Source organism: Trichosurus vulpecula, chromosome 8, assembly GCF_011100635.1.
Source record: "Trichosurus vulpecula isolate mTriVul1 chromosome 8, mTriVul1.pri, whole genome shotgun sequence".
Lineage (NCBI taxonomy): Eukaryota > Metazoa > Chordata > Mammalia > Diprotodontia > Phalangeridae > Trichosurus > Trichosurus vulpecula.
Genome location: NC_050580.1, coordinates 253,501,190 through 253,518,638, shown reverse-complemented (window position 1 = coordinate 253,518,638; position 17,449 = coordinate 253,501,190). Strand labels below are relative to the sequence as shown.

The 17,449-nt window shown below is 39.2% G+C and overlaps 1 protein-coding gene across 2 annotated transcripts in view; it reads left to right on the top strand.

Annotated features, from left to right (window-relative positions):
* Window positions 1-17,449, top strand: part of PPP4R4 (protein phosphatase 4 regulatory subunit 4) — a 129,734-nt gene that overhangs the window by 109,607 nt on the left and 2,678 nt on the right. Inside the window, exons 20-24 of one of the 2 annotated variants that reach the window (XM_036737103.1) lie at window positions 7,182-7,254; window positions 8,972-9,055; window positions 9,347-9,440; window positions 11,673-11,743; window positions 15,275-15,422. In XM_036737103.1, coding sequence (XP_036592998.1) covers window positions 7,182-7,254; window positions 8,972-9,055; window positions 9,347-9,440; window positions 11,673-11,743; window positions 15,275-15,422 — 470 coding nt within the window. The remainder of the gene's footprint in view (window positions 1-7,181; window positions 7,255-8,971; window positions 9,056-9,346; window positions 9,441-11,672; window positions 11,744-15,274; window positions 15,423-17,449) is intronic. The other variant, XM_036737104.1, reaches the window with a different exon arrangement.

Sequence of the window (17,449 nt, the reverse complement as noted above, 5' to 3'; positions counted from 1 at the left end):
GAAATCATCTGGGAAAGGTCAGAGGAAGAAGAAGAAAAGTGGTGGTTGATAACTTCCTCTTCAGAGGGCTGCTGAACAGTTTGTCACCCTGATATCAACAGTAGGAAGGAATAGATCTGAAAACTAAGAAAACCTCCAAAAACTTATTCTCCTTTTGGTGCTTCAGGAGGGTGCATGTGATAGTGCAAAGGACCCTAAAAGCTTTGCTAAAGATTACAAAATCTTAGGCAAGAAACTGAAGATCCAAGTGCTTTTTCCTCACTGTTGTTTGCTGAAGACAAGGAATTTAGAGAAAAGAAACTGACTTGGGAAGTGCGGAGTCTGAGACTGGTATCCTGGTCTCCTAGATCTAGAGCTAGAAGGGACTGGAGGCCATCTCACCCAACCCCCATTTTGTAAAGGAGGAAATAGGTCCGTGGGTGTGAAATAAGCTCCTAGAGTTACACAAGGTGAAGATTGGGACTTGTGGACCGTGGCTTTGCATGGAGGGCTGACAGGCTGTGTAGCAGTAAGGTGATAATAACAGTATAGATGATGACTGTCAAAATGCCTCTGTGGCTCTGTATCGCAAAGTATACGAGAGACTCTCCACACAGAAGGTAGAAGAAGTGACGCCAGAGCACCAGATCCCACAAGCCATTCATCCAGTCTGTTAGAGCAGTAAAACACTCCATACGCCATATCACAGTCTGGAGCCTCGCCATCCGACCCCCTGCCGGGGTCTTCCCCAAACACAAGCCCGTAGTACAGCTAAGTCAGCCTGTTCAGCTCTGTCATGATGGCGGCCATTGGCAGCCATAACTGCCCTCTCTCTCTCAGCATTTCCTGTGACATCACTTCCTTTTCCTGTCAGGAAGCTCCTCCCACCACATGTGACTTAGGCTTCCTGTGATGTAAGCAGGTCACGTGGCCTGTTAATGGGAGGGAAAGATCTTCAAATCTAAATTGCTCCTACAGGCTGCTGGCTAGAAACCGAATGCAGCAAACAGCCTCATAAGAATGTACTTGCCAATCTAGTCAAAAGGGCCCTAAACGAAATGAACGGGAGGAAGACAACTGATTAGCTATATGTACAACATAGACACAATAGAGGGTAACTCCAGTGAGGGAAAAAGAAGAGTGGCAGAGGGTCACAGAAGGGAAAAATCAAAAGCAGGAGGCAATAGTATGTCCTGTGACTGCAGTGTGACAGCACTGAAATGCGTCCTTATCTGGAAAGTGGAGATAATAAGCCCTTCTCCTTTATAGGATTGTATGGAATAATGTATGTAAATCACTGCAAACCTTAAAACAGTATACGAGTGTTAGTTATTGTTGCTAAAGTCCAGGCAATAGGCAAGAAGAACTAGAGGTCCTAATGCGAGGAAAAAGATTTGACCTCATGAGTATCACTGAGACTTGGTGGGATGAGATCTGTCCCTGAAATGTGTGTGGCTCTAGAAAGATAGACCTCCTTCAAAAGAAAGAAGACATGTAAAAGGGGGAAAGATAGCATTATGTAGTTAAAAAGGTACACTCATGGGAAAAAGTTCAGAAACAAGAAGTGGAGGAAGCATGGTGAATGGAGGGGATCACAAGTGGTTTTGTCATCAAACAGCTGTTAGAGTTTTCCATCTCCCAGAAGCAAAGCAGCTAAAAATCTCCTTGGCACGCCTTAGTGATAATGTCATCCTTTACAGGATGGAGAAATTAAGAAAGGAATATTCCGTACTGGATCTGCTTCTCACTAATAGGGAGGAATAGGTAGCCAGGATGCAAATGATGGGAACATTAAAAAGAAATGACCATCTCTCCTAGACTTTGTGATGGAGAAAGAAATAAAAAGCCAGACAAAGTGTGGCCTTCACCCTGAACTTTAGGAGAGCAAATTTCAATGGGTTCAAGAAGGATAGATATGAACTCATGGAAATCAGCCTACAAGGAATAAGAACCTTTCAAGAACAAAATTATAAAACTACAAAGAGATACTATTCCATCGAGTCAGAAAAATGAGAATTCTCTAGAGACCAGTGTGGATGCCCAAGGATTTTACTAGCCAACTGAGGTTTTATATAACATATATACAGAAGTGGAAACAAGGACAAGTAACAAGGGACAAATATAAGAGCTTCTCACAACAGTGTTGGGAGCTGAGACTCACAAGAAAAGTGAAGAATAACGACAAAAAAGGGTTTGAAAGTCAAATTAGAGGAAAGGGGAGGATTGAAGAAAGGACAGGACTATTGCTTGGGCTCAATAGAATAGTAACACAAAAGGATAGCAGAATTGCTCAATTCTTATCTTCTGTTTTCTTGGACAAGGAAAATGACCTTCGTATAGGAAATGGCAGAGCCAAAATGGCTAACAGGGAATTGATATCCAGGATAAGTAAGGAGACGGTGAGAGAGCATCCAGTACTTTTGGTGAATTCCGGTCACCTGTTCCAAGTGAACTTTGTCTTCAGGCATTGAAAGAATTGCTAAATGTGATTAGCAAGGCCTTTCAGTGATATTTGAGAGATTATGGAAAATGACAGGAGAAGGAGAAATGTCCTAACTTTCAAGAGGAAAGAAAACAAAGCCCACAAGCTACTTTTTAGCTAGGGAGCTTGCATTTTGTTTGGGAAAATTATAAAACAGATCGCTAAAGAGGTATTTGCTGACATCCAAAATGGGAGCAGTGATTAGGAAAAGTCAGTTTCACAAACATAAGATGGAGGAATCACAATCAGTAGTATGTCTGAAAAAGATCTGGGGTTTGAGGCAGACCACAAGCTCAATGTGAGCCAGTAGTGCGAATAATTTAAAAAAAAGTAACCAGACCACATCTGGATTATTGTGTTCAGTTCTGGATGTCGCAGCTTAAGAAGGACTTGTTAAGCTGGAGGGAGTGTCCAGAAGAGGGAAGTCAGGATGATAAGAGTTCATGTGGTATGAGGATTATTTGAAAGAACTGGGAATGTTAGCTAGAGAAGCTATATTGAAAAAATGAATGGGTTGTTTTGGGGAAGAAGTGGATTCTCCCTCATTGGAGGTCTTCATAAAACAGTCTTTATGGCTACTTACCAGGTTTGTTATAGTGGCTATTCCTTTTGGGTCTGGGTTGTACTAATTGGCAGCCGAGTTATCTTGTACCTCAGAAATTCTGTGTGATTCTGTGTTTCTACATTACACCAAAGGCCGGGGCAGGAGTCCTGAATATCTCTTCTTTCTTCAGGGTAAAAAGAGACATTATTTCAGTTGGGATACTAGGATCCTCTGTCTTCTTTGGGTTTTCGTGACACTCTTCCTTGACTCTCCTCCTTGTCCTATCACTCCTCATCCTTATTTTCTAGATCATAAACCATTTCCAGCCCCTTAACTGTATTTGTACCCCAAGGTTCTTTCCTGGTTCCTCTTCTCTTCTCTCTATATACTCTTTCTCTCTTGGTGATCTTATCAGTGCCCATCAGTGATCATCTTTGCAAATTAATTCCAAATCTATATATCGAGGGGGGACCTACACTTATGAAACATCTTCATCTAGGTGTCCAAAACAAAACTCATTTTCTCCCCTTCCTCCCTCCCCTTCCAAAAAAAACTGCCCTTCATCAGAACTTCAAAACTGCCTTGTTTCTGGCATTTTTCCATTTATAGAGGTTCAGAGCATCAGAAACATCCTTGATCCCTCCGAGCTAAACAGTTGCCAGGTCTTCTTAATTCTACCTGTATAATATCACTCATCCCTCTCTCCACTAATACTGTCACTCCTTTAGTTCAAGCCCTTGTTGCCTCTTGCTTAAATTCTTGTAATATCTTTCTAATTGGTCTACCTGCCCCTCTCCAATCCATCCTCCATGCAACTACCAAAGGAATGTTCCTAAAGGATAGGTTTGGCTGTGCCGTTCATAGATCTCTGTAACCTCCAGGATAAATACAAACTCCTCCATTTGTCCCTCCAAGAGCTGATTTCAGGTGGCTTTTCTAAGCTTGCTCCACATTACTTCTCTTCATGTACTCTACATTCCAGCCAGATTGGCCGGATTGATACAGGGCATCACTCCATCTTCCATCTCCATTCTTTTGCAAAGGCTTAGAATGAGCTCCTCCTCACATCTCCATATTAGATTCTCTAGCTTCCTTCAAAGCTCAGCTGAAGTGCCATCGCCTACATGAGGCCTTTCCTGATCCCCCGAGGGATCCCCTGAAATCACATTGTGTTTATGTGTGTGTATTTGTGTTTGTGTGTGTATGTGTGTATGTTATATTGCTTCCTCCGACAGAATGTAAGCTCCTTGAAGGCAAGAATTGTTTCATTTTGTCTTTGTCTTCCCTGTGCCTGTACATCATAGTACTTAATAGATGCTTGTTGGTTAATTGATTGGAAAAATAATTTCCAACCTCTTTCATCAAAAATGTGCCCTAGGTCAAAACCTCTAGTCAAATTTGGTGTTAGTGATTCCCCAGCCTATTTAGAAATAGCCAGCCCCATATTCAGGTTAAAAAGGTTCTGACATGTTGGCTGTTATTTACAGCATAATTTCATTGCCTGCTTCATGTATATATAAGACACATAGGATCACAGCCTAGTTCAGTGTTTTTCACAGTAGACATTCAATAAATGTTGAAAATTGACTAAAATAGAATATATTAAAACTAGGACTATAAAGTAATGAGAACATTGTTTTTAAACAAACATCCCTAAACTTTTACATCTAAATGAATGCTGTCTTTTAGCAGTTACCCAGGGAAGCTGTGCATGTATTCTAGTGAACCTGTCCTTGTAAAAATTCATTTTTGGAGTTACCTTCTAGAGCCATTTTATTAACCACACAAAAAAATTAGTCTCATTTCTTCATAGTCATTTCTCAGTTTTGATTCCTCTAATCCCCCACCAAAATATTGGATCACATCTGATCATCTGCCATTGCCACCAGACTCGACTTAAACAACTTTTGGCTTAGTCCAAAATCAAATTTCAAACCTCGAAAGATGGATATTTGATGCCATTGATGATCTTCAAAATAATATTCTTTAGATGTTGAAGGATAATTCAAGGCAGTGTTTCTGGAATAAATATGTAGATTGCCTGCCAAGGTTTTAACCTTCGAAGATCATAACTTTCACTGGAGTGTGTAAGTTCTAGTAGGTTTATTTTTTAAATTCAGATTTCCCTGCATATAAAGTCATTGAGTACTGAGTGAGCCTCAATAAGGTAAAATAATGAAGAAGTATTAGTGATTTGAAATAATAGATGCTTAATATATTTGGTAGGTTTATATACAAAACAGCAAATTTTAAATATGAGTAGGCAGATGAAGAGTTCTCTAACCCCTTGCATATCTGATGGAAGGACGAGGAAGAATTTCACCAGGTCACTTTTATTGATGTTGCTGTTCTTAAGGAAAAAAATCCTTTTTGAAGAGTTAGTTTTGTTACATTTCATGTGTCATTGAAATTGATTTCTAAGAGACAGTGAAAATGACATTTGGTAAAGAGGAGACTTGCAATCAGGCTTTTTGAATAGGTCTTGATATCACCAAAACTGATGATCACGTGTTGATATAGGATTTCCATTTGTACTTTCTTAAAAGTATTAACAAGGAAGATGTGAGCAGGTGTGAGGATAAAATTTACCAGTAATAAATAAGTTTGTTTTGCTTTAGCAATGTGAACTATTTAAGAATATGCAAAGGTTGGGTCCTGCCATTTTTATCTCTAAGGTGAGAACAGGGGACATGTTTTATAAACAGAAATTGAGGCACACAGAAGCATGGTTCTTCCCCTTTGCAGAAACAAAATGTAGAAAATACCATTTCTGAATGAAGGGGCCCACAACAGGAGGCAAGCCATTAATTTGTGTGCCCAAATTACTTTTTCAGTAGAATGTCATGTGCAGTAAATCCAGAGATCTGGCATATGACTAAAAAAGATTACTGGCAATAGGAAAAAGTATTTTGTGGAATCAACGGTACTGACCTTAACCAAAAAGAGTCAGTGACCCAAAGATTATACCTGATGTCATTTACTTAGTCCGTTCACTGACCACAAATGGAGATGATTGCCTGATAATAATGACTCAAACTGCTTGTCATAGAAGTTGAAAAGCCTGGTGGAAATAATGAGAAAAACCTCTCTAAAAAGCCCTCTGCGGCAGCCCTGAGTGAGTCATGGCCCCCTAGGCTTCACACTAGATAGAGCGTCACTCTGCAGTGTGTCTATGGAGCACGATAGCAGAAGAGATTTAAAACTAGAAGGGACTTGGATCATTGAGTCCAATCCGTCTAGTTTACCTGTGAGGAAGGCTCAGTGCCGCACAGTGACACATGCCAGTGTGGGGATTGAACTCTAGAACTCACATGCCACCGTACCACCCAACCTCCAAGTGCCTCACTCTAGTAACTGCTCATCCTGATGATAATCCTGAGTCATCAACAAACATTAAAAACATACCCATGAAAGCCAACAAAAAAAGTGGTGGATATTCTTCTTTATAAAGACAACCATTTTCTATTTAAGAAGTTCAGTAATCTATACTATTTGGAAATATTTCCATTTAAAGTTTTTTTTAAATAGTATAACTATAAATACATTATCTTCATTTATCGAGAAAATTCAGTTCTTTGAATTCTGTACATAATGCAAATTAACTAACTCTTTGTGGAAAACAAAGAAATAATTTTAATTACTTTCAGTTATTTTCTACATGAACATTATTGTGGGAATTTTTAAAATAGAAATTGAAATACTCTAATGAATCTGAAAGACAGATATATTGTTTATTTTGGCTGATGTGTTTACTTTTCAGAAAATGTTGACTTAATGTTTTTGGCACATCTTCCACAAGGAATTAAAAAGGACTCAGAGGGTAGCTAGGTGGTGCAGTGAGTATAGCACTGGCCCTGGAGTCAGGAGGACCTGAGTTCAAATCCGACCTCAGACACTTGACACACTAGCCGTGTGACCTTGGATAATTCACTTGACCCCGATTACCCTGCCTTTCCCCTCCAAAAAAACCAAGCAAACCAACAAAAAGGATTCAGAAAGCCTTGTGGCATCATTGAATGTGGTTTGGAAGCATAGGTTTTATGCTTCTAATGAGCTATTATTCGTTTATAGGAAATTTAATGTCATTCTTGAAGCTTAAGATCACTTTCATTGCAGAACTTTTAAAATTCGCTTAAGCTGTATTGTCTTAATTTTATGAATATGTTTGAATAACAGGAACAATTAGAAAAAGAGAAGCAGCAGAATGAGGGAAGACCGAGTAGCGATAAGATGTTTGAAAAGAAGCAACGTAAGTCATTTGTGTTCCTTCCCTTCACTGTCTAATGATCACGTTATGAAGAACAGTACTCACATTTGAACTTGACAGGGACTGTCACTTTTTTGCGTTCATTAAAGGTGGTTTTAGCGTGAGCAGCTTCAGAGTGTTGGGAAAGATACAAATTAGATGTTAATGAAATAGGCAATTTTAGTTCCCTTTGAAGAAAATATCGAGGAGGCAGAACTCTTGTTGTTAGTGACACTATGGAGGTTTGACTCAGTGTGTCAGTCAGTAAACCTTTATTAAGGACTTACTGACTGTGTATCCCCCAAGCCCTGGGGATACAAAAAAGGCCAAAGTCATCCTTGCTGTCAGGAAGCTCACAGTCTTATGGGAAAGACAACAAGCAAACAGTTATGTGCAAACAAGCTGTCTGCAGGAAAAATAGGGAATAATTAAGAGAGGGAAGGTGCTAGAATTAAGAGGAGTTGAGAAAGACTTCCTGTACAAGGTGGGATTTTAGAATGAACTTGAAGCCAGAGAAGTCTATAGGCAGAGGTGAGGAACGAGGGCATTCCCAGCCTGGGGAAGGCCAGAGAAAATGCCTGCAGTCAAGAAAGGGAATGTCTTGTTCTCCTGGAACAGGCAAGGAGGCCAGTGTCTCTGGATGGAGGAGTGCATAGTGGGGCAGCTAGGTGGCACAGCGGATAGAGCACCAGCCCAGGAGTCAGGAGAACCTGAGTTCCAATGTGGCCTCAGACACTTGACACTCACCAGCTATGTGACCCTGGGTGAGTCACTTAACTCCAATTGCCTCACAACAGCAGCTACAGCAGCAACAAAAATACATGGTGGGGTATAAGGTGAAAGGAGACCAGAAAGGTAGATGGAATCTGTATTATAAAGGGCTTTGAAAGCCAAACAGAGCAATAGGGAGCCCCTGGAATTTATTGAGTAGTGAAGGGACTTGGTCAGACCTGCACTGTAGGAGAATCACTTTATCCCTTTGGCGGCTAAGTGGAGGATGGACTAGAGTGGAGAGAGACTCGAGGCAGGCGGGCCCACCAGCAGCTATTGCAGTGGGCCGGGTATGAGGTCATGAGGGGTCCGCAGGAGGTTGGCCGCAGTGCGTAGCAGGGAGAAGAGGCTGCGTTTGAGTAATGAAACTGACGAGCCTTAGCCATAGCTTGGATATATGGGGGGAGAGACGGTGAAGAATCCAAGGTGACACCTCGGGTGTGAGCCTGGATGACTGGGAAGATTGCATTTTCCTTCACAGTAGTAGGGAAGGTGTAAGAAGGGAAGAGTTATTAAGATGATGAGTTGTTTTAGACAGTCATCTACTGGACATCAAGTTCAAGATGTCTGACAGCATTTGGAGGTCAGCAGAGAGCTGTAGGTAGATTTGAGAATCACCAGCATAGAGATGGCAGTTACATCCGCGGGAGCTGCTGAGATCACCAAGCGTAGTACAGAGAGAGAAGAGAAGACAGCCCAAGACAGAACCTGAAGGACACCTGTGGTTAGAGGGCATGAGCTGCATAAAGCTCCAGTGAAGGAATAGGGAGCTAGAACCAGGAGAGCAAAGTCTAAAGTATATAAAGTAAGGATATGTGAAAAAAGTACTGAAATGTAGGCAGTGTGTGAAGAAACAGATTTGGGATCTCATTTCCTGATATTATATATGTATGGAGCTCGGTAAAGATTGAGTGAGAAAAGTAACAGCAGCACTTACACAAAATTCTAGGTAGAGACAGCAAAGCATCAGCTGTTCTGCCGAAAACCATTCCTATGAGTGTTGCGGGATCCTCTTCATGCACCCCATCTACAAGTAAGGAACAGCTTTCTTTTATGCTACTTCCCTCTTTATACATATTGGTTGTGGGGAAAGAGTTGGTGTGTGCGGTTAGAGGACATATTAGAGGATGTACCTTTTACATCTTGGTATTAGTTGTTTTCATGTTCTTCATGTGGGGTACAATTGAAATGTCTTGTTAAATTATCTTCCAGATATTTCAGTTGGCCCTCTCTGACAGAACGACTTAGATGTGTCTCTTTTTTTTTAGTGAAAATGAAAAAAAAATCACAGTTTAAAATGTTCATTTTTCCTTATTTTCTCTAGGCAAAGAAATCAAGAAATCCAAATTGGTAAGAAGCCAGTCCTTCAGTAGTCAAGTTCTTCACCCTAAGTATGGCACCTTAGAAAAGTGTCCTGGGTATGTCTCAAGTTCTGGCCCTTTGCTTTGTAAACAACACTTATAAATATTATTCCCCTGTTCTAATTCATTGTTTTTGTTTAGATTTATCAGATGCTAAGGGAAAAAATTACAGAATTGATTACAGGTTATCTATAGGTCAAAAGTTCATCTATTTCCTTTGGTTTTGGTTCAGTTGTCTTCAGTCGTGTCTGACCTCACTTAGAGTTTTCTTGGCAAAGATGATAGAGTGCTTTACCATTTCCTTTTCCAGCTCATTTTACAGATGAGGAAATGGAGGCAAACAGGGTTAGGTGACTTGCCCACATAGCTAGTAAGTGTCTAAGGCCGGATTTGAACTCAGAAAATGAGTCTTCCTGACTCCAGGACTGGGACTCTATCCATTGTGCCACCTAGCTGCCCTACTTCCTTTGTTTTCAGTTCAAAATTTATTAAGTTATTAGTCATACATAAGGCTTTATAAAACATACTACAGATACGAAGATGAGATACAGATTCCGAAGTTTAAAAAAAGAAGTTTACAGCCTAGTGGGGGAAGACACCTACACATACTAATCACAGGATTTCTGAGCTAGAAGTGACTGCAAAGGTAATGTAATCTAATCCATCCCTAAATAATAACCTCTCCACAACATATGTTGGCAAAGGATCATCCAAGCTGTACTTGTTCTAATGAGATTGAACCCATTGCCTCCAGAGGTCCATGTTTGGATAGTTTTAATTATTACTAAGTTTTTCCTTACATTAAATCTAAACTTACCTCTTTGCAATGTCCATCCATAACTATGATATAAATAACTGTGACATAGAGTAGTGTAAGGAAAGTAAGTGCAAAGGAGAGGTCCAGAAAAAAGTGTTATGAGAAGCTGGAGGCAAGGAGAGATTACTCTTATCTAACGGTGGTCAGAGAAGCCTTCATGACAGAGGTGGTACCTAAGTTACAGCCTTGAAGGAAGTGAATAAACGTGGATTCTTGTAAAGCTATTCAGTCCACCATTTGTATGAGTTAGGACCACTACCAAAGATGCAGGGAGGCCCAAAGCATGGAGGAAGCTATGTATCTTAAAACTAGATAACAACATATATAGGAGTCATAACATAACTTTATTTGTGTGGAAGGAGCTTCATTGCTCTAGATCTGTTAACTTCTAAAAGATAAAAAAAGGCCTCAGTGATACCAGGGATTGAAAAGGAGTCATGTTGGTGCCATCATTCTGTTATCTTAAAAAAGCCACCATGGTCTACACCAAAGGTGTCAAACACACAGCCAACAGGACTCCCAAATGTGGCCCAAACCAGATTAAAGTGCGATTAGTAAACACTTAATAAAATAAGTAAAATATAATAAAAGATAAATAATATTACATTTTAAAGCTTAAGTTGGTGTGGAGCTGCAGGGATCCTTAGGTATCTTTAGTGGCCTCTGTCTGTATTTGAGTTTGGCGCTACTGGTCCACACCATTGTCTGCTAGAAGGCCTGTCATGCCAAAAGACAGCAGTGCCTATCTTCTCCCTTAAACCTGAGGGAAGAGGATGTTCCCAGACTTTAAATACAGGACATAAGTTGAGGGAGAACCCATGTCATTCAAATGAATGCCAATGATTTTTTTTGTTTTTAACATATTTTAAAAGCATGGCAGTTGCATTTAGATTGGCAAAGAAATAAGAAGGAAATAGGAAGGAATCTGTTAAAATTACAAGTAAAGTTTTGTAGAGAAAGTTTCTAAAAGTGTTTTAACCTTTTCCAATTTTGTAAGAGTGTGCGCCGACATTTCTAACAGACAATTGTTGGAGTCTGATGAGAGTTCCTAGTCAATAAGAAGATCCCAGAATGGGGAATAAAAAGAATAGAGATTTAGATCAGTTTAGTGCAAAAGGGACTTAATCTGCAGAGATGAAAATGTTTACAAGAACGTTTACCTAAAGGCCTAAAGGCCTCAGCTGCGTGGAAATTAACATTTCTATTAAACTGCTTCAAAGGTTCGAGGTAGAACTCAAGTGTTTGTGGTAGAACAGTAATTTTATTGGGAATGGGATATTAAGATTCTGTCTAATATTTATTTGCTGAAACATTTGATTCGGAAAATATTTACCAAGATAGAGAATGCATATTAATTCTAAAATTCTACTAACACATTATATCCGTATGCTACAGAAAGTTATCCACTATATGTCTGAAAGAAGCATGTTCCTGCACTTTAAATGTTACACAAAATTTATTTTCTTTTTTAGTAAAAATTCTACAACAGGATATGCAGCTTCTGTCTCAGGGATTGGAAAGTCTTCTGTGCTTTCATATACTGGTAAGTATCTGAAGTATAGGAAGTCTTAAGTTTAATAAAAATGTCATGTTCTTGAACTTAACCTAGTTAAACATTTCTTCACTTCTAGGTACAGAATTTTCTCTTAAGTCTGTGCCTTCATCAAAACCCTATGGAAATAAAATCTTTTTCAAGTAGGTGAAAGAACACTTGAATATACTGTTTGGTTTTTAATAGTGCTATAAGCCAACTACTCAGTAATTTGAAGAGAGAACAGGCAAAATGTCATTGATATCACAGTCTTTGAGGGCAAGTATAGACACAGACTAAAAGTCACTACAATAACTTCTTCCAGAGATTAATAAATGACAGAAGATATTCTGTATTTATATCAGACTTCATAAAGTAATAATAGAACTTATACGATGAACATTTTTACATTGGTGAAAGAAAATGCAAGGTTAAAATTGTTAGCTGCTAAAGATGTCCTTCTAACTTTCTACGTTGTAAGCATCGGTAGAGATTTCTGCTGATACCGAACCTGCTTCCTCTTTTCATTGTCAGCAGCAGGGAATCCACTTAAAGGTTTTTAAAAATAACAGCAAAAGAATGAAAAGGCTCTGTGACCTTCTTTTGTTCTTGTGCTCAGGTTATATATTGAACATTCATTTCTCTTTTCCATACTCTTCGTGATGTCCTTATAAATTGACAAAGACAGTGTATGCCCGTGTTCACCACACTGCTCAAGTATAAGAGGCATTAAAAATGTTACCCACTAAAATATCTCGGGACTCTTAGTAATGCAGATGACAAGCTGCCTTTAACATGAGCTAAGTAAACTTAAACAATGAATCCTTAGCTAGGAATTTGTGAATTATTCGGGATTGAGGACTTAAATTTGATGCCTTTGGCAGGCAGTGGATGTACTTCCATTTTGGGCAAGAGTGGATCTGCATGGCATAGTCCAAGTTAGAGATAATTTTGAATAGCATTACAGGTTTCAACAAACTTTGCCAGGGTCAACTAGCCCTTTCACAGTAGAGTTATTATGGACAAGAAATTATTTGTCTTGAAATACACTGATAAATGAGATAAGTCATTTTTGATTGACCATCTAAATTAATTTTTTCTACTTTACTTTGCCAGTATATACCTGGCCTTCAAGGTTGTGAAGAGAGTCCCCAGAGTCTAGCATCAATGAGCATAGGGTGGATTGTAGTGTGGTAGGAGGCATAATGGACTAATTCTTAAATCCTATGATTCTATTAGTTCATTCAAAAATACTATATTGGTCAAAATATTGATATCAGTTCCCCTAGAAGGTGGTTTGTATAAATGAGATGGCAAAGACTTGTGATTCTCAAAATCAAATGTGTTTGAATAGAAAAAAGTGAGCTTTTTTGGTGTTTTTAAACTCTGATTAAACTGTGAGCTCCTTGAGAGCAAGGGCTTCGTTTTTTGTTGTATCCCCAGCACTTAGCACAGTGCCTGGCACATAGTAGGCCCTCAATAAATGCCCATTGACTGACTTAATCAGTTAAAAAAAATTATTGAGTCTCCTTTGTTCTCAGCACCACGCGAGGTGAGGGGAATACAAAGACAAAAATGAAACAGCCTCTGGTGCTCAGGTAGACAAAATATGTACAAAGTAATTTGCTCAGTGCAGGAGGCTAGAAGCTGGTGTGTCAGGAAAGACTTCATGTAGGAGATGGCACTTGAACTGAGCTTTCGAAGGAAACAAGGAGTTCTGGGAGGTCAGGGAGAGAAGGTTCTGCATTCCAGGCATGGGAGACCAACTGTGGGAAGACACAGAGATTACAATAAGATGGAATTTCATGTGTATGGGATAGCCACATGGTCCATTTCAGTGGGTTGTGGAGTGCATAAATAGAAGTAATCTGTAATAAGACTGGAAAGGTAAGTTAAAGCCCCATCAATCCACCCTGGCTCCAAATGCCAAACAGAGGAATTTGAATCTGATCTTAGAGGGAATTGCTGAAGTTTCCTAAGCAAAGGAGTGACATGCTGAGGCCTGTGTTCTAGAACTACCATCAGTTTGATTCATTGGGAAGTTATTGTAGTAGTCCAGGTGAGAGCTGGTGAGAACCCGAATGAGGGTGGTGGCTCTGAGGGGAGAGAGAAGAGAGTAAGTGTGAGAGAGGTTGTGGAGGTGAGCCAACTGGTTGGATACATACAGTGAGGGAAAGGGTTGAATTAGGGATGACTGAGTGGTGAATTCTGTTAACTGAGAGGGTAGTAGTTCCCTTACCAGAATTAGGAAAGTTTGGAAGAAGAATGGTTTTGGAGGTCAAGAAAACGTGTTGTTTTCAACATCTTGAGTTCGAGTTGCCAAACATTTCATTTTGAAGCGTCCATAAGGCAACTGGTAATGTGAAACTGGAGCTCAGCAAAGAACTGAGGGCTGGATGTATAGACCTGGGAATCATCTGCATAAGGATAACAGTTGAACTCGTGGGAGCTAATGAGTTCACTAGAAGAGAGAAAATGTAGAGAGAACGAAAAAGGTTCCAGGACAGAGTACGCCAAGAGGCACAACAGCAGGATACAGGGGTTAATCTAGCCAAGACAACTGAGAAGGACAGGTAAGAGGAAAATGGGAGAGAAGGGTGTAATGAAAACCTAGAGAGAGTATCTCGGAATAGGGAGTGGAGTGGTCAGCAGCATCAGATGCTACAGAAAGGATAAGAGAGAGAATTGAGTAAAGGGCATTCAGTTTGGCGTTTGAGAGATCATTCAGTTACTTTGGAGAGAGCAGTGTCAATTGAATGATGAGTTCAAAAGCCATATCACAACGGGGTGAGAAGTGACTAAGAGAGGAAGTGGAGTCCACAAGGGTGCACAGCTTTTTCTAGGAATTAATCTGTGAAAGGGAGGAGAGCTTTAGGATGAGAGTTTCAGAGGATGGTAGGATCAAGTCAAAGTTTTTAAAGGATGTAAAGAACTAGACGTGTTTCTAGTAGGCAGAAAATGAACCAGTAGAATGGAAGAAATTTAAAAATGAAGGTGGAGGTTTATTCTAAGAACAATCTGTCAGAGAAGACATTAGGGATTGGCATTAAGGTAAATGTAGAGGAGTTGGCTTCGGCATGTTGAAGGTCCTCTTCATTAGAGAGAGGAGTAAGGAAGGAGAGGAGAATTGTGGATGATATCAAGGGGTTTTGAGGTTCATAGTAGAGGAAAAGAGGGATCTCACAGTGAATAACCTTCATTTTCTCAATAAAATGAGTTGAGATCCTCTTTTGAGAAGGTAGGTAGAGGAGATAGTGTGAGAGAGACTTCATGGTAAATCTATTTTACATAATAATTTCCTATAATTTTTGTGTGTAACTACATAAATGTGTGTGTGATTTTATATATGTGTGTGTATATAATATATAATGTATTGTGTATACATATATAAATGTATATTTCTTCTCAAAGATAATTCATTTTAGTAAGTTAGCTTGATTATAGTATATACCTAAACTATAGACCTGAAATTTTAACAAATATCCAAGGAACTTTGTGCTTAAAGGTAAATCTTTCATTTGTCTACATGTGCATATCTTTCAGATGATTCATTCCGGACTCGTAATTCCAGTGGTAATACATCTCCTTATTCTTCTAATACCTCCTTACCAAGTACCTCTCGTACCATGAGTAACTCAGTTGAGCAAAAGAACAATGGAAGTAAAGATACTCAGCCTCGAAAGGCTACCTTGTAAGTGATCAATTGTTGGGTGGTTCTGCAAAGTAAAAGTTCTCGGTTTATTAGCACACCTTCCAAGTTCTCGTGAAAATGAATGCCTGAAACATTGAAATACAATACATTTTAAGGGAAGAAATTTTAGAAGTGCTAGATAATCTGTGACAAGAACATGTAAGGTCAGTGAATCTACAGAGTCTGTTATAATTGGTTTCCGTAGCACAAAATTAAGCTAATATCTTTGTCCCTTGATCCAACCAGTCATCTCTGAATAAGTACAGGGTATTAGATGAAGTTTCCTCATTGTGGTTTATTTCACCTGATTCATCCACAACTCAGTTTTAAAGTCAGGAAGATTTTTTATGGTTGAAAATCAATTCTGTAATTGTGTCTTTTAAGAAGAGATACTTATGAAATTGCAGGGGTTTTTTGTAATTCCAGTAATTTGGTTGGCTTTCCTGCCTATGCTTCTGCCTGAGATGTGAAGACAGCATCATCCTCTAAAAGTACATCAAATTGAAATCATCTGAGCTGCTTGAGAAAAATTATGCTATTTTTCTGAAACTCATTTTCCCAAATCAGAATTAGAAAAAAATTTGCTGTTCTGCTTTTCCTTAGAGGCCCTTTTCTTTACCCATTTCCATTCATATTCCTTTCTTAAATTGTTGAAGTTCTAAATACTTCTACCTGAACTTTTATAACAGCATCCAAAGGGGAAGGTTGAGTAGAATGTTCATGGCATAAGAATAACTTTAAAGGACCAAGTGTTAAGGGACCTAAAATTTGTTTTGTATTTGTCACCATATTAAATTATACTTCAGAATTACTTCCTTTTCATATTAATGTTTCATTATGTTCTAGTAACTACTCATGAGCAACTTTCAAAGACTTGTGAATTCTTTCTATAGGCTCATTTGAAATTAGAGAAAAGGCTACATCTCTCCCCTCCCTCTCTCTTTCTTTCCTCCTCTCCCTCTCCCCTTCTTTCCCCCTTTTCCCCTTCCTCTCCTTCTTCTCTCTCTTCTCCTCTCCCTTTTTTTCCTCTGCTCCCTCCCTCTCTCTCCCTCTTCCCCTTCCTCTCCTCCCCCTCTCCCTTTACCTTCCTCCTCTCTCTCTCTTTCTTCCCCCCCTCTCCTTCTCTCTCCTTCCTCTCCCTTTCTCTCTAGCTCTTTCTGGGAACTTCTAATAAGCCATACCATGTCTCAAGTTATAGATGCCTTTTTAATATATCTAACTCTATACAAGATTAGAAATCAGTAAAACATAAAGAAAGAGTCTGAATGTACAAGAATTTAAAAAGGCAATGTACCTACCTAGTTAATAAATATTGGAGGTCTCTACCAGGCTAAAATCCTACCAACACTAATTTTGAATTAAGAAGAAAAGCTGTTATGCTGCTTAAGGATATAGGTACCTTTATTTATAACTGTAGCACTCTGTTCATTGCTAAATCTGCATGCTAGAAATAGGAATTTTTACCATTAAAGAATCTGTTTAAGTCTATGAGGCCAGAGAGGTACCATGGAGTAACAGAAAGAGCCGTGAACTGGCTAGGCTATCTGAGTTCTAGGCCTGACCTCAACCCAAGTGGAGAATAAGAACCTACAAGAATTAAAGAAATACAACACATCTAATTAATAATCAGTAATTAGGTCACTTTCCCTCTCCAGGCCTCAGTTTCCTCCTCTGTATAAATGAAAAGGATGGATTAGACATTCTCCAAAATCCCTTCAAACTATAACATTCCATGAGTGTCTTGACAGAGGAAGAAGCAAAGTTAAGTTTGTAATAGAGTTTATAGCCCTTTCCTAATTTTCTTAAAAGAAAAGAAACTTCTTCACATTCATATGAAACCTGGGCAAATTAAGACTAAAAATTCCCTTGGGATCCTTCCATTAGGACATATATTTAATGCACCAGAATGTAATTTATCCTTTCTCCACATCTCAGATTGAGTCACCGGCTTTAAATCCCATGTGTAAGGAAAGGAGGCAACTGAAATCTCTCAAGAAAGTGGTAGTTTGCTCTTTTCAGTGTCCCTG